The sequence below is a fragment of the Heptranchias perlo genome, chromosome 5 (assembly GCF_035084215.1).
Source record: "Heptranchias perlo isolate sHepPer1 chromosome 5, sHepPer1.hap1, whole genome shotgun sequence".
NCBI lineage: Eukaryota > Metazoa > Chordata > Chondrichthyes > Hexanchiformes > Hexanchidae > Heptranchias > Heptranchias perlo.
This window is the reverse complement of record NC_090329.1, coordinates 58,120,967-58,138,210: the sequence shown is the minus strand read 5'-3', so window position 1 is coordinate 58,138,210 and position 17,244 is coordinate 58,120,967. Positions and strand designations below refer to the sequence as shown.

General features: G+C 41.4%; 1 protein-coding gene across 2 annotated transcripts in view; it reads right to left on the bottom strand.

Annotated features, from left to right (window-relative positions):
- Window positions 1-17,244, bottom strand: part of gtf3c2 (general transcription factor IIIC, polypeptide 2, beta) — a 148,272-nt gene that overhangs the window by 126,094 nt on the left and 4,934 nt on the right. For both annotated transcript variants that reach the window (XR_010962901.1, XM_067984439.1), the window contains exons 2-3: window positions 13,896-15,620; window positions 8,068-8,422 (exon numbers count right to left, since the gene is read on the bottom strand). Coding sequence is in view for 1 of the 2 variants with exons in the window: in XM_067984439.1 (XP_067840540.1) it covers window positions 8,068-8,422; window positions 13,896-15,553 (2,013 nt within the window). In the remaining variant the exon portion in view is untranslated. The remainder of the gene's footprint in view (window positions 1-8,067; window positions 8,423-13,895; window positions 15,621-17,244) is intronic.

The window sequence follows — 17,244 nt, the reverse complement described above, 5'->3', positions numbered from 1 at the left end:
TTCCCTTAGGGTCCAAAAATCTATTGCTCTCAGTCTTGAATAAACTCAACGATTGAGCATCAACAGCCCTCTGGGGTGGAGAATTCCAAAGATTCACAACCCTTTGAGTGAAAAAATTTCTCATCTCAGTCCTAAATGGTCAACCCCTTATCATGAGACTATGCCCCCTAGTTCTAGACTCTCCAGCCAGGGGAAATAGCCTCTCAGCATCTACCCTGTCAAGCCCCCTCATAATCTTATATGTTTCAATGAGATCACCTCGCATTCTTCTAAACTCCAGAGAATATAGGCCCATTCTATTCAATCTCTCCTCATAGGTCAACCCTCTCATCCCAGGAATTGATCTAGTGAACTTGCGCTGCACTGCCTCTAAGGCAATTATATCCTTCCTTAGATAAGGAGACCAAAAGTGTACACATACTCCAGGTGTGGTCTCACCAATGCCCTGTACAATTGCAGCAAGACTTCCTTACTCTTGAACTCCAACCCCCTTGCAATAAAGGCCAATATACTATTTGCCTTCCTTACTGCTTGCTGTACCTGCATGTTAACTTTCTGTGTTTCATGTACAAGGACAACCAAATCCTTCTGAACACCAACATTTAACAGTTTCTCACCATTTAAAAATATTCTGTCTTTCCATTCTTCCTACCAAAGTGAATAACCTCACATTTCCCCACATCATACCTCATCCACCACCTTCTTGCCCACTCACTTAACCTGTCTATATCCCTGTGCTGACTCTTTGTACCCTCCTCATAGCTTACTTTCCCACCTAGCTTTGTATCATCCGCAAACTTGGATACATTACACTCAGTCCCTTCACCTAAGTCATTAATATAGATTGTAAATAGCTGAGACCCAAGCACGGATCCTTGTGGCACCCCATCAGTTACAGCCTGCCAACCTGAAAATGACCAGTTTATTCCTTCTCTCTGTTTTCTGTCCATCACAACAAATATATTGGCTCATGGTTCTCAGGATGTTGCAGACTAATCATTCTCTATCCATGCTAATAAATTACCCCCAACCCCATGAGCCCTAATCTTGTGTAACAACCTTTTATGTGGCACTTTATCGAATGCCTTTTGAAAATCCAAATATACCACATCCACTGATTCCCTTTTATCTACCCTGCTAGCTACATCCTCAAAAAACACTAATAGATTTGTTAAACACGATTTCCCTTTCATAAAACCATGTTGACTCTGCCTATTCATATTATGATTTTCTAAGTGCCTCGTTACCATGTAGATTCCAGCATTTTCCCGATTACTGACATCAAGCTAACTGGCCCATAGTTCCCTGTTTTCTCTCTCCCTCCTTTCTTGAATAGCGGGGTTACATTTGCTACCTTCCAATCCAGTGGGACCGTTCTAGAATCTAGGGAATTTTGGAAGATCACAACCAATGCATCCACTATCTCTGCAGCCATCTCTTGTCGAACCCGAGGATGTAGGCCATCACGTCCAAGGCATTTGTCGGCTTTTAATCCCATTAATTTCTCCAGTACTTTTTCTTTACTAAATATGAATTACTTCAAGTTCCTTACTCTCATTAGACCTTTGGTTCCCCAATATTTCTGGTACTTTTTTGTGTCTTCTACTGTGAAGACAAATACAAAATATGTGTTTAACGTCTCTGCCATTTCCTTATTCCCCATTATAATTTCTCCTGTCTCTGCCTCTAAGGGACCAACGTTTACTTTTGCTACTCTCTTCCTTTTTACATAGTTGTAGAAGCTCTTACAAATCTGTTTTTATATTTCTTGCTAGTTTACTCTCATTCAATTTTCTCTCTCTATCAATTTCTTGGTTATCCTTTGCTGATTTCTAAAACACTACCAATCCTCAGGCTTACTACTCTTCTTGGCAACATTATAAGCCTCTTTTATCCTAATACTATCCTTAACTTCTTTAGCTAGCCACGGATGGATCATTTTTCCCATGGAGTTTTTATTCCTCAATGGAATGTACATTTAAGAACAAAAGAAATAGGAGCAGGAGTAGGCCATCCGGCCCCTCGAGCCTGCTCCGCCATTCAACAACATCATGGCTGATCTTCTTCCTCAATGCCATTTTCCTGCACTATCCCCATATCCCTTGATGCCTTTAATATCTTGAAATTTATCGATCTCTCTTTCGAACGTACTCAATTCATGAGCCTCCACAGCCCTCTGGGGTAGAGAATTCCATTGTTGAGAATTATGAAATATTTCTTTAAATGTTCACCAGGAGGGCACGCAGACTGGTGAAACGGGCAGATACATGGCACATGAAATTTAACGCAGAGAAGTGTGAAGTGATGCATTCTGGTAGGAAGAATGAGGAGAGGTAACATAAACTAAATGGTACAATGTTAAAGGGGGTGTAGGAAACGAGTGACCTGGGGGTGCACATACACAAATCTTTGAAGGTGGCAGGACAAGTTGAGAAGGTTGTTAAAAAAGCATATGGGATCCTGGGCTTTATTAATAGAGGCATATAGTACAAAAGCAAGGAAGTTATGCTAATCTTTATAAAATACTGGTTAGGCCTCAGCTAGAGTATTGTGTTCAATTGTGGGCACCACACTTTAGGAAGGATGGTCAAGGCCTGAAAGAGGGTGCAGAGGAGATTTACTAAAATAGCACCAAGGATGAGAGACTTTAGTTATGTGGAGCGATTGGAGAAGCTGGGGTTGTTCTCCTTAGAACAGAGAAAGTTAAGGGGAGATTTGATAGAGGTGTTCAAAATCATGAACGGTTTTGATAAAGTAAATGAGAAACTGTTTCCAGTGGCAGAAGGGTCAAATATGGAAAATTTTCAGCTGACAAGAGAGCCAGCACGGATCTGTAAAGGGTAGATCATGCCTGATGAACCTGATTGAATTTTTTGAAGAGGTGACTAAAGCAGTGGACAGGGGAATGTCCATGGATGTCGTTTATATGGACATGCAGGGGGTATTTGATAAAGCCCCCCACCCCACCGAGCTGACACGGACCCGATGGGCCAAATGACCTCCTTCCGTGCTGTAACCTTTTTATGATTCTATGTTAAGAGACTGTTAGCTAAAGTTAAAGCTCATGGAATTGAGGGCAAATTATTGACCTGATTAGGAAATTGGCTGAGTGGCAGGAGACAGGGTAGGGATAATGGGCAGGTACTCAAATTGGCAGGATGTGGCTAGTGGTGTTGCACAGGGATCTGTGTTGGGACCTCAACTAATCACTGTATTTATTAACAACTTAGATGACGGGATAGAGAGCCACATATCCAAGTTTGCCGATGACACAAAGATAGGCAGCATTGTAAGCAGTGTAGATGGAAGCATAAAATTAGAAAGATAGTAATAGATTAAATGAATGGGCAAAATTGTGGCAAATGGATTTCTATGTAGGTAAGTGTGAGGTCATCCACTTTGGACCTAAAATGGATAGATCAGAGTACTTTCTAAATGGTGAAAAGCTCGAAACATTGGAGTCCATGTACATAGACCATTAAAATATCATGTACAGGTACAGAAAATAATCAAAAAGGCTAATGGAATGCTGGCCTTTATATCTAGAGGATTAGAATACAAGGGGGTAGAAGTTATGCTACAGTTATACAAAAGTCTGGTTAGACCACACCTGGAGTACCGAGTTCAGTTCTGGGCACCACATCTTAGGAAGGATACATTGTCCTTGGAGGGAATGCAGCATAGATTTACTAGAATGATATCTGGACTTCAAAGGTTAAATAACGAGAAGAGATTACACCAACTGGAGTTGTATTCCCTGGAATTTGGAAGATTAAGCGATGATTTGATCGAAGTTTTCAAGATAGTAAGGGGAACTGATACGGTATATAGAAACTATTTCCGCTGGTTGGATAGCCTAGGACTAGGGGACATAGCCTAAAAATTAGAGCCAGGACTTTCTACACACAAAGGGTGGTAGAAGTTTGAAACTCTCTTCTGCAAACAGTTGCCTCAATTGTTAATTGTAAATCTGAGATTGATGGATTTTTGTTAACCAAAAGGTATTACGGCAGGGATATGCAGTAGGATCACAGATCAACGATGATCTTGTTGAAGGGTGGAACAGGCTTGAGGGGCTAAATGGCCAATTCATGTTCCTATGTAACCAGAGGACATAGATTTAAGGTGATCTACAAAAGAGCCAGAGGCGACATGAGGAAACATTTCTTTTACGCAGTGAGTTCTAACGATCTGCAATGCACTGCCTGAAAGGGTGGTGGAAGCAGATTCAATAGTAACTTTCACAAGGGAATTGAATAAATACTTGAAGGGAAAAAAAATTACAGGGCTATAAGGAAAGAGCAGGGGAATGGGACTAATTGGATAGCTCTTTCAAAGAGCCGGCACAGGCGCAATGGGCCGAATGGTCTCCTCCTGTGCTGTACCTACTATGATACTATGAACTATCTGATCATCAGGAGCTGGAAAGGCTCCAACAGAATTTGAAGCCTTATGTATTTATTAACTGAAGAAAAAATGTAATTCTACTGAAACACTTCTTCGACATAAAACAAGATTACATTCTGGTATTGGTTATGCTGACGCTGAAATTGGAAACCAAAATGAGAAAAATGACTCCAAGAACTTTTCCTACAGGAGAGCAATGGTGAGACAATGCTGTTAATGAGGAAAATAATTCAGGTTTGGCCTTTGGTTACAGCACCATGAAAATAGTGAAAACCACATGGTTTTTCCAGACGACCAGGAAAGCCACATTCAAATGAACACCATCCCTGTGATTCTCTCCTTCACTCATTTGGAGGTAAGCCACCACAATGAAAACATTATCTCTATCCTTAGATGTCAGTTTGTATCAGAGCTGTGACCATGAAGTTAAAAGACTCTCAAATGTGACCCAGAAGCCCAACAGCAATAATGAACTCAAAAGGTAATGTGCTGGTTATGGTGTTGGATTAGCAATCCAGATGGCTGTGTTTTGAAATCCCACCAAAGCAAGTTTTGAATCTGAATTCAGTTAGTCTGGTAGTTGTGGACTAGCACTAGGAAAAATGAAAGCTGCCAGTCTGTTAACAAAACTCAACTGACTCACTAATGTCCTACATGGAATGAAACCTTCCATCCCTACCTGGTCTGACCTACCTGTGACTCAAGTCCCATAATATGTGGTTCACTTTTAATGCATCCTGAAGCCACCCAGTTGTAAACACAACTGCTTTAGGGGTGAGCAGTAAATGTGACCTTGCCAACATTGTCCATATCCCAAGAACCCCCACCCACCCTCCCTGCTGCCTCATTAACATGGCTGCAGCTTGCCAGTGCCTTTTGTAGGCACAGGCACTCCACCCACCCCCACTTGGTGGAAGGCACTGAAAATCTCAAAGTTCCTGAGACTGGTCATTTCTAGTTAATTTACAGGTTAGGTGGGATTAAAATGATGTATAGGATACCGCAGCCTTCTGGAGCTTTGACTGATTTCCCTAAGACGACAGAAGAATTTCCCAGAATTTTAGGGGGGGGGGGGGTGGGGGTCAATATGTACATGGCTGCACCATATCTGGATGGGACAGGCTTGATGCACTGGATGGTCTTTCCCATTCATCTTTTCATATGTTTGTGTGCACGAACAAAGGTGAAAGTTAGAAGACTTTTTCCCCCCCCCAGAGGATTATTAGAACATGGAATATTTTAGCATTGGTGGCTATTGATAGACACTTACCAATTAAATGGGAATTGGATAAGTATTTGAAAAGGAAGAATTCAGGGAAAGGGCATTAGAGTAGACAGCTCTAGTTGAAGAGCTGATACCAGCACACGTGCAATGGGCATCCTTGTTAAAATTTCCACGATTCTCTGGGTCCTCACCAACTCATCAATATCCAACAATTACATCCAAATCCTTTCCCATCTTTGCCAACGGATACTATTCTTCACATGGAATGGTTTACCAAAAGTGATTATTGAGGCACAGACATAATATTCAAAAGGGAGCTGACTAAGTATTTGAAAAGGAAAAATATCAACGGATATGGAGAATGGGCAGGGAAATGGGATTTCTTCCGATAGCTCCAGCTGAAGAGGTAGCATTGGTACAGGCATGATGGGACAAATGGTATCTTTCAGTGTTGTAATTTCTATGATTCTATGTAGGTTTGCCATTTCCTGTTCCAAAATATCTTAGGGTTATCTTAGATTTATCTATATTAAGCTCCACTTGCCTTCCCCTAACCAAGCTAGTTAATTGGTCCAGATTGCAAAGTGCTGCTTATCGCCCATATTCTTGTCATCTTGGCATATAGCCTTGCATCAGCAAATTTTATATTACAGTAAGTACTCTTCTCCAAATTGGGACCCAGAACCATCGGTTGCAGAACTCCACCAGTTTAGAATTCTCATCCTTGTGTTTAAATCCTTTCATGGTCTTGCCCCTTCCTATCTTTATAACCTCCTTCAGCCCTACAATCTCCACCAAACTCTCTGTTCCTCTGACTCTAGCCTCTTGTGCATCCATCCCTCTCTGCGCCCCGCTATTGGTGACCATGCCTTCAGCCACCTAGATCCCATGCTCTGGAATTCCCTCCATAAACCCTTCGGCCTCTCCACCTTTAAGACCCTCCATAAAACCCACTTCTTTGAACAAGCTCCTGGTCACCACTCCCAATATCTCCTTCGTTGGCTCGGCGTCCATTTTTTGATTATGCTTTTATGAAGTGCTTTGGGATGTTTTTCTACATTAAAGGCATTATATAAATGCAAGTTGTTGTAGTCACTGCCCCATCCTCAACAGAACTTTTCCTATTCATCAGTATCTTCAGTTCTGTTTTCAATCCAAAGAGTTAGTCTGCCATTGGTTTCTTCACAATTCTCAAACATGAAACTCCAAGAAAATTATATCAACTGAAAAGCCCTCATCTACTATCCTCCTAGAAGAATTCCAGCAGCATAGTGAAGTAGAATCTACTGCTTCTAATCCATGCTGAATATTCCTTTCTGCCAATTAAATGCCATTCTTGTAATTTTTTTTCTAAACATAGGAAAACCAAGCCAACCTGGTTGAACAGCAGAGACACATGTTCACTACTGCATCTATGGCCAGCTGAAATGGAGGGGTAGAAGGGTCAGTTGGCTTCCAGTTGTGCTAGGATACTTCCATATAAAAACTTCAAGGGCACAATATGAAAAAGATGCATTCCTATTATCATATCCAGTGTTTGAGGGGAGTAGGGGAAAGAGAGAAATAGCTTCAAAATATATTCATTTTTAAATGATGCTAACAAAATGAACAATCACAAGAAATTATCCACATCATCCGAATTGTGGAGATCTATGTAATTTACCAGACACACTAGGCTCAATTGTAACTTGGGAACCGATTCGAGGAAGTGGGGCGACCTCTAACGCCACCCCCACTACCTGACATCGGCAGCGTGAGGCCCAGGCAATTTTAACTCCCGGGCCTGATATGCATGCTGTTCGTCAGCTGCCCACCCAAAACTGGTGTTGGCTAGCGGGCGAGAGTGGAATTTCGGGCGGCACCAAAGTGAGGCAGCCCTAAACTTACCTCGTGGGGAACCTGAGGAGCAATCCTGCTCCTTCTGGCACCACAAGGAAAGTGAAAAAAAAATGGCCTCTTGGTTCCAAATTCTCTTCCCATTGTCTTCTCCTGGCAGGAATGCCACAAAGCTTCCACACTCAGGCCAAAGTTAAAATTACAGCTAGGGACCAATGACACCATCGGACCCCAATCTGCATATATAAAGCTGGGCCCTGCCAATTCAGAACAGCAGGTTAAAATTGATGGCGCTATCCAGGGGGGACGTAAGCAATAGGACATCAGGACAATTTTAATTGCCCGCCCATACACTTTTCATCAGGCAGGTAGGATTAAAATCACCCCTACTGTGTTTGTACCATCCAGTTAGTAATAATTTTCAATTTGCACATCTTGATGTTCCCAAAACATTAATAGACGTGCAGAGACTACGGAGGTAATTTTGTGAGGTTCTGCTCCATGCTGAGAGTAGAACCTCACAAATTACCCCATAACTATACAGGAAATGGTTATATGCAAGTGACTAGAGATATGGGCTGTAATGTAAAATAACTCACATTTACTGAAATCCTTCTTGTTTTGTGACCTTCCCCATCGTAAAGATCGTCCAGGTCAGACTCAGAAATATCACTGGACAGATCGACTTCACTAAATTCTTCTTCCTCCTCCTCCTCATCAGTTATTCCGTCAGAGACCACAAAATCCTTGTCATCTGACAAGTCATCAAAATCATCATTGAATTTTTTCCTCTTCCTTCCTCTTCTTCGTTTAGAGGAGGATTGAGATTCAGACGGTGACTGATACCGAGATTGGTCTGGTTCACTATTATCATTTGCACTGTCAGCCACATCATCTACTTTATAAGAAGGTGATTTTATTTCCTCAACTATTTCATGCAGGTAAAGCAAGGCACTGAAAGAAAACACAATGCACTTAATAGATAATATACACACATACTGATACTAGATTATAATACAGGCAAGTGTATGCTACTTCACTGTAACACACAACAAAATAAAACCTGCTCTCTTCCTTAACACTCAGAATGGAATTCCAACCATTCTCCTCCCCCCAACTCCAACCAATGAATCGCATCTTATGTAGATCATAAGCCAGAGCATGACTTAAAAATACAATGCATTTCAACCTCTCAATGTGTTATTCTGAGAAAGGGTCAAATACACAGAAGATAATATAAGTGCTGCAATGTCCTCCAATGCACAGAACAAGTAGAGCATGGTTGATAGGCTAGGGACATGTATCACAGAAACAAAAATGATTGCATGGCACCACAAGGCATTAAGAGTTCAGCATATTGTACCACAGAGTGGCAAGGTATTAATCTGTAATCCCTTCATATCTGATCTCAGCTACATCATCATCATCAGAGCAGGCACCAAACAGATACAAAGTGCTTGCAAACAGGGAAGTGATAGGCAGAGTGAAACAGTCAGTCATCTAGTGCATCTTTTGGAGCCAGTTCCAGATACCTGAGACCAGGTCGCGACTGTGTATATGGGGAGATCCAAGAAAGGCAAAAGGAAGAAAACACTTCAAAGAAAAAATGACGACTGAGTGGTGTAGTGGGACCTGCTTCAAATCAAACTCAGACTCTGATGGCACGAAATGGCCCTTAATGGGACACCTAATTGGCAAACTCATGGAAAGAAGGTACAAGATGTCTGGTTTGGGAACTGGAAAAAGGTCACAATAGTTCAGTAAGCAGTGCTTTTCTAAGATGGAGATAGAAGAGAGGGAATTTTAATCTTACTCGACTATACCTCACAAGGTCACAATATAATTATGGATAAGTAAGGCCATTCGGGCCCATCTTACTTCATTCATCCAAAATTAACCTAAAGCATCTAAATGGTTCATAAATGATTCCACGGTTTTCATCTCCACTACTCTAAGAGTCTATTCCATGTGGTGAACACTGAAGAAAAATTTCCTATTTACCTTCAACTAGTTTGAACCTGTGGCTCTTTGTCCTATTCACACAATTGAAAAAATAATTTTCCAGATTTACCTTTTCCATATCGCTTACAATCTTATAAGATCACCTCTCAGATGCATGCTTTCATGGCAGAAAAGCCAAAGCTTCTTTAGTCCTTCCTCAGACCTCTAACTCTAGGGGTCAGCCTTGTGGCTCTCTCTGCACTGCTTCCAAAACTTGAATGTCTCCTTTGTGCCTTGGCGATTAGAACTGGACACAGCATGAAAGCTATCATCTGACCGGAGCACTGTACAGTTTGATCATGACTTCCTGACTTGTATTCTACTGTTTTGAGTATGTAATTTAACATTCTAATGACTTTACTGATTGCTGTTTTGCATCGATTCGACATATTTACCGTCAAATTTAGTAGGACTTGACTTCCAGGTCAGCTTGGTAGCACTCTCACCTTAGACAGAAGTTTGTGGGTTCAAGTCCCACTCCAGAACCTTGAGCACATAATCTAGGCTGATACTTCAGTGCAGTACTGAGGAAGTGCTGCATTGTCAGGTGTGCCATCTTTTGGATGAGATGTTATACTGAGGCCCCATCTGCCTGTTTAGGTGGAAGTAAAAGATCTCATGGCACTATTTAATGAGCAGGGGAGTGACAATTATCCCTCAACCAAAACACACTAACTGGTCATTTATCTCATTTGCTGTTTGCAGGACCTTGCTGCATGCAAATTTGCTGCCACAATTTCCTACACAACAATGACTACACTTCAACAATAACTCTGTGGTATATCTGAGGACATGATAAAGCGCTATATAAATGCGTTCTTTAATGATCTATCTTCAACTTAATCCTGGTGTGGGGCTAGAATCCACAACCTTCTGACTCAAAGGCGAGTGCTACCATTCATGGAGTACATGCACTGACATTTTTTCCTTCCTATGTGCAATACTTCATATTTGTCTATCAATTTCACTTGCCATTGTTCTACACTCTTACAAGTTTTGCACAACTTGCTCTGTAATTTCTGAGCTACCTCTTCTGATTCTACTACCCCTCCTATTTAGTATCAAGTATGTGCTTGGCTCAATCATAGGTGAGTTAGTAGGTTGTGGCTTCAAGCCCCACTCCAGGACTTGAGGATATAATCTACTGCTGCATTGTTGCAGATGACTCATTAAGCTGAGGCCCTGCCTGGTGTAAAATATTCCACTATTCAACGAGCAGGGGAGTTCTTCTGATGTCTTGGCCAACATTTATCCACTAAATACTAAAATGTCACCCCATTCTTGGAGGCACTCCTGTCAATTTCAGGTCCTTCTCCCTGCCATCTCTACCTGAGGGTAATCTCCTTCTTCCAATAGAACTCCCACCCAGCTGCTAAGGCACTCACCCTCGTCCTGTGATGCTTTTCCTTGCCACTTAGCTACCTGATGGTTCCTGGCTGCTATCCGAGGCTGATGCTTCATTCTAGGATCAGATTCCGCTGCGCGTTGTGGGTGAACGTATCTCATCTGGCACAAAATTACAAATTCCTGCTCAAGGGACAGAGAATCTACTCATGGAACAAAATCACAACTTCAAGAGTGGTAGGAACTGGGACTTGCAGCAAACGGAGCCAGGAATGACAGCTACAGCCTCGTGGACAGAAGCAGCCACAATCTCCACTCCAATCCCCAGCACATGCTCATGACCCTCCAAGGAGTTGAGAACCAATGCCCTAGCACTTAATATCTTTGGATGAAGAGTTTTGCTCCTTGAAAGTTGTACCGATTTCAACAAAATAATTCATAGGTTGAGCTTGTAAACTTTCCCTGCTATGAGCAGATAAAAGTTTGTGAAATGTATAAGGTACTTCAAAAATGATTATAAATTGAGGGCCAATTCTTTCCACCTTTGCGCACTACGTTTATGCACTTGTGTCAGCCATGGCTCAGTGGTAGCACACTTGCCTCTGTGTCAGCGGGTGGTGGGTTCAAGTCCCACTCCAGATACTCGATAACGAAATCTAGGCTGACACGCAAGCGTAGTACTGAGGGAGTGCTGCACTGTCAGAGGTGTCGTCTTTCAGCTGAGATGTTAAACCGTGCTCTCAGGTGGACGTAAAAGATCCCATGGCACTATTCAAAGAAAAGCAGGGGAGTTCTCCCCGATGTCCTGCCAATACTTATCCCTCAACCAACATCACTAAAACAGCTTATCTGGTCATTATAAGATTGCTGTTTGTGGGACCTTGCTGTGCACAAATTGGCTGCCACATTTCCTACATTACAACAGTGACTACAGTTCAAAAGTATTTAATTGACTGAAAATCCCTTTGGGATGTCTAGAGGTTGTGAAAGGCACCATATAAACACAAGTTCTTTCTTTCTTTCTTTTACATTAATGCTGTGTAAGAAAAAAAAATTTTGCACCTCATTTGCCATAATATTGCAAAGTAATTGCAAATAGTACAACAGGCATTAGCGATTAGTAACAAAATCTAGTTCTCTTGAATTTCTAACACAAAAATGTGCTGCAAACTGAGTTTTCACCTTTATGGACAGATAACCTGAATATATTGAAAGCTGAAAATTTAAAGGTAAAAATTGCTGTCAGCGATATTACCACACATATCAAATTCCTCTCTCCGGTATTTTAATATTGAAATGAAGTGGGATGCAGTCCTGTTAAATGTTCATATGATAGAATTGCCAACAATTTTGAAGCTGTTTGCTTCAAAAGGGTAAAAGCAGCAAAGCCCCAAAACTTTTAAAAATGCATTTATGTTATAAACTTCTATTTTCACATTATGAAGCAGATTGCACAGCACTGGAACAAAAGACAAAACAACTCACAAATGTAACTCATTTCTGGCTACTCAAGGTGTCAGCTGTGGCTCAGTTGGTAGCACTCTTGCCTCAGAGTCAGAAGGTTCTGGGTTCAAGTCCCATTCCAGAGACTTGATCACATAATCCAGACTGACACTCCACTGCAATACTGAGAGAGTGCTGCACCATCGAAGGTGCCCTCTTTTGGATGAGACGTTACACCATATCTGCCCTCTCAGGTGGGCATAAAACATTCCAAGGCACTATTCGAAGAAGAGCAGTAGAGTTCTCCCGGTGTCCTGGTCAATATTTATCCCTCAACCAACATCACTGAAAAACAGATTATCTGGTCACATGTCACATTGTTGTTTGTGGAACCTTGCTGTGCGCAAAATGGCTGCGGCTTTTCCCTACATTATGACAATGACTATACTTCAAAAAGTACTTCATTGGCTGTAAAGCGCTTTGAGACGTCCTGAGGTCATGAAAGGTGATACAGAAATGCCTTTCCTTTATCTTCCCTCATGGTTTGGAAAGGTTCGTACAGACTGGCAATTAGAAAACTGCACAGTTGGCCTGAGCACGAGCCTGCCTATAGCCAGGAAAAATGGTGGGCAGCAGCTATTTAAGTTATTGCTCCAGTGCTGCGCCTCTAATACTGCAGCTTAAAGCCACTTCTTCAGTCTCCATGCCTCTAGAGGCAGTAACTCTATCTCCTTTACTGGCAGTGGAATTGTTGTAAAGTAAAATGCAGCATAAAACACATTTGAAAGTTCACTATGGGAGAATATAAATGGGGGAGGGGGAAAATATATAGAAATATATAAAATTGTAATTTAAAAAAAAATTGTATTTACTTCAGCACAATTCAAAACATAATACACTTCCAAAAAACTGCTAATTTAATGTTCCAAGAAAAAACAGCTTGATAATATTGCAATGGTTTTGTTCACATTAATAAGAAAATTCTGCAAAACAGAGCTGCAAGCTTAGCACCTCCATTTACCCAAGCATTCAAATATAGCAAGTAGCATATTCCATTTTTTGTTTCCAACACTTTTATGTTTCCTAATCAGAGAGTGCCCAGAGGTAAGTTGCCCTCCAATTACTCCTCCTTCTGCACTATATTAGGAAATCACCCAGCACCTCCAACCCGAGATCATGAAGCTTTGTGTAGGAAACATTGAGCGTGACCATGTCCTAATGGTGCATGGCAGAGCTCTTCAGTATACCAACATCTCAACCACCAGGCCACCTAAGCACATCCCATTTATTGCCAAATTTTAGTGTCAACTCAATCTTTCATCCTTCTTAGATGGATAAAATAAACCATAAATTATGATGTGGGGAGAAAACATGAGACTATAGGGGCTGCACTACACTCATCAGATTATTGTGGCAATAGAAACAGGGATCAGTGACACACCCATTGGTTGGTTCATGCTTAATGTAAACTGATTCCAGTGTTTTGATCTCTCTCCAATTTGTGCTGTAGTTAAATACATTGTTCATTTTGAGATCGGAGTAATTTTCCAACTTTGCATCCTGGCGGGAGTCTCGCCCACCAGGAACTCACATCAAAAATTCAAGCACGCGTGCATGGCCAACAAGATTATTTTCTTACGCTCTGGCCGCCCTTCTCTTCGGTCGTCCACTTGCTGTTATTTCATCATCGGCACCGCTCTCTTCTAATAATCTCTGGACAATCGGCCTCAACAGCCCATGGGTATCTGTATTCTCTTCTTGTGGCACCATCTCACTTTTAGGTTTTCTTCCTCGTTTCTTTGGGATCTTCACAGGTTGAGCCGTTCCCATTTCACTGTCACCACCATTCTCAGCACTATTACAACCCCCTGTTGATGGAGTTTGCGGCACTACTCCTTCAACAGGCACCGCTTTTGCATTCTTAGGTTTTCTTCCTCGTTTCTTTGGGGTCTTCACAGGTTGAGCCATTCCCATTTCACTGTCACCACCATTCTCAGCACTATTACAACCCCCTGTTGATGGAGTTTGTGACACTACTCCTTCAACAGGCACTGCTCTTGAATTCTTGGGTTTTCTTCCTCGTTTCTTTGGGGTATTCACAGGTTGAGCCGTTCCCATTTCACTGTCACCACCATTCTCAGCACTATTACAACCCCCTGTTGATGGAGTTTGCTGCACTACTCCTTCAACAGGCACCGCTTTTGTATTCTTAGGTTTTCTTCCTCGTTTCTTTGGAATCTTCACTGGTTGAGGAGTTTCCACCTCACTGTCACCATCATTTTCAGTGTTATGGTGATTGAGAATTTCTTTCTCAGGTGCAGCAATTGCACTTTTAGGTTTTCTTCCTCGTTTCTTCGGGATCTTCACAGGTTCAGTTCCTGTTTCGCTAGAACCACCATTCAGAGAGATATTACAAAGGTCCACTGCCGGACTACAGATCAATTTATCTTGTTCTTTTTTGCATCTCCCCCTTTTTTTGCCAGTATTTTGCTTTATAGGTAACGTATCAACAGTTAGACAAGACTCAATTCCAGACTCATTAAAAGGAACTGCAGTATTCTCATCCACAGCAGAATGTTTTAAATGATCAATTGGCTGATCATTTCCTTCTTTTCTTGATTTCCCTCTTATCTCACAAGTACTTTGCTGTGAAACTACTGGAGTTTCAGGTAAGAGATTGGTATCTTTTGAAGAGATTTCGGCACTTATCACAGTACTCTTACCCACAGTGGAATGACTATCTGCAAGTTGTAAACTATGGTCTGCAGATTTGGATTTTTCCCTTTTAATGTTAGCACTTTGCTGTAAAAGGGTTGTACCAACATTTAGGCTGTTCTCATCTGCTGACACTCCAGAAGCTGTCACAGGGATCACATCTGTGGTGGAAAGATCACTAGTTAATTTTAGGCCAGGGACCCGTGAACCCTCACCTTTTTGTGGACACTGCCTTTTGTTACCAGCTGTTCGTCGCACTGATGTTCTAATAGCAAGCAATGGTTCAGCAACTTGTATGGATGCTTCGGGTATAGATGAAGTACTCTTATTTGTATTGCCTATAAACCTCAAGTTCTTACAGCCTCTTTCCAAAATACCGGACATACACATGGTGTCTTTTTCCAAATGCACACTGTTCTCAGCAGGGATTCCCATGCAAAAATCACTGGATGAATGTTCCAATCCATCTTTATTTACTTGGGGCGTGGTGTCTGCAGAAGTTTGTGCAGTTTCGGCAGACACAACCTTTTTTTGCGCTTCTTCTGCATCAGCCTCACGTGTTTCTTGAAGATTTGGTTCCATAAATATATTTTCCTCCTTGTACACTTCAGGCAGTTGATCAGCTCAGGCTCAGCAATGTCATTAAAGTCTAGAAAACAAATGGGAAAACTTAGAATTTAGTATTGCAGTTAAGCACACTTCACATTATACTGCCTCAACTGTTGGATTCATACCATAAAGTCTAAATTCCAACTAAGCAGGCATACTCCAAAGGTTACTTTCAGATCGTGTCTCTGAGCTTGTGGTATCAAACTGCATACAATACACACACCAGTTTGGGTGCTGAGCCACAACCACTGTGTTTCATTCTTGACTTTGTTGATTTTACCAGCGATCATGCCGCCAGGTCAGTAATTACTAAAAGTATTACATAATCTAATTCCTCCTAGATTATGTAATACTGTTATAATGAATTTTTCAAAAGTAGACAGAAATAATAGCTTATGGGATAACTAGTTAATTCAAATTGTTTTTTATTGGTTAATTTTTAAAAGGGTTCCCAATAGAGAGTCTCCCTCAACACTGTTCAAAGTTGAATATTCATAAATCCACTTTAGGAAGGATGTCAAGGCCTTGGAGAGGGTGCAGAGGAGATTCACTAGAATGGCACCAGGGATGTGGGTCTTCAGTTACTTGGAGACACTAGAGGAGCTGGGGTTGTTCTCCTGAGAGCAGAGAAGGTTACGGTGGAGATTTAATAGCCTTCAAAAATCATGAACTGTTTTGATACAGTAAATAAGAATCTGTTTCCAGTGGCAGAAGGGTCGGTAACCAGAGAACACAGATTTACGGTAATTGGCAAAAGAACCAGAGGCGAGGAGAATTTTTTTTTAACCCAGGGAGTTGTTATAATCTGCAATGCACTGCCTGAAAGGGTGATGGAAGTAGATTCAATAATGATTTTCTAAAGGGAATTGGATAAATACTTGAAGGGGAAAAATTTGCAGGGCTATGGGGAAAGGGCAGGGGATTGGGGCTAATTGGATAGCTCTTTCAAAGAGCCGGCACAGGCATGATGGGCCGAATGGCCTCCTTCTGTGCTGTATCATTCTATTCTATCATAAACTCCTGTTCCAAAATATAGATGACTTGAGAATTCAACAGAGGCCATTTGGCAGGTTGAGCTCATTCCTTCCACAGAACACATACACGACAAAATTATTCATCTGGCTGGTAATAGTTCCTGGAAAATTCTCCCTGGTCCTCAAAGTAATTAAAGAAAGCCCCAAGGTATCAATATAACATTACTGCAACTCATTAAGTATACTTTATCAGCTGCATTCCACAGATGACACTTCCATAGTCCAGTATCTCAGGAATCATTAAACCTGCTCTTAAGTATTCTTCCATCTTTTTTCTGAAAGATTAAATTGGCACAGCATTGTTTGAGGCCAATGTTGTATTCATTTTTAAACCAGTTATCAAATCAAATATCACATGAGCAACTGTATTGTATACAGTTAGTATATCAAAAGTATAACAAAGTTCAGGGCAACATGAAATAATGCAAGTATATTACAACACAGCATTTGCCATTTTAGATTACATTCACTGTGGGAGTACCCAATCTACAACACTAACAAAAACATTAGCAGTCACATACAACCATCAAGAGGACTGGGTGGAATAATGGGTTAGCATGCTACTCTTTCAATATAAGGTCCTGAGTTTCAATCCAAACCAAAGTGATGTGATGAAAATCTCCTTTAATC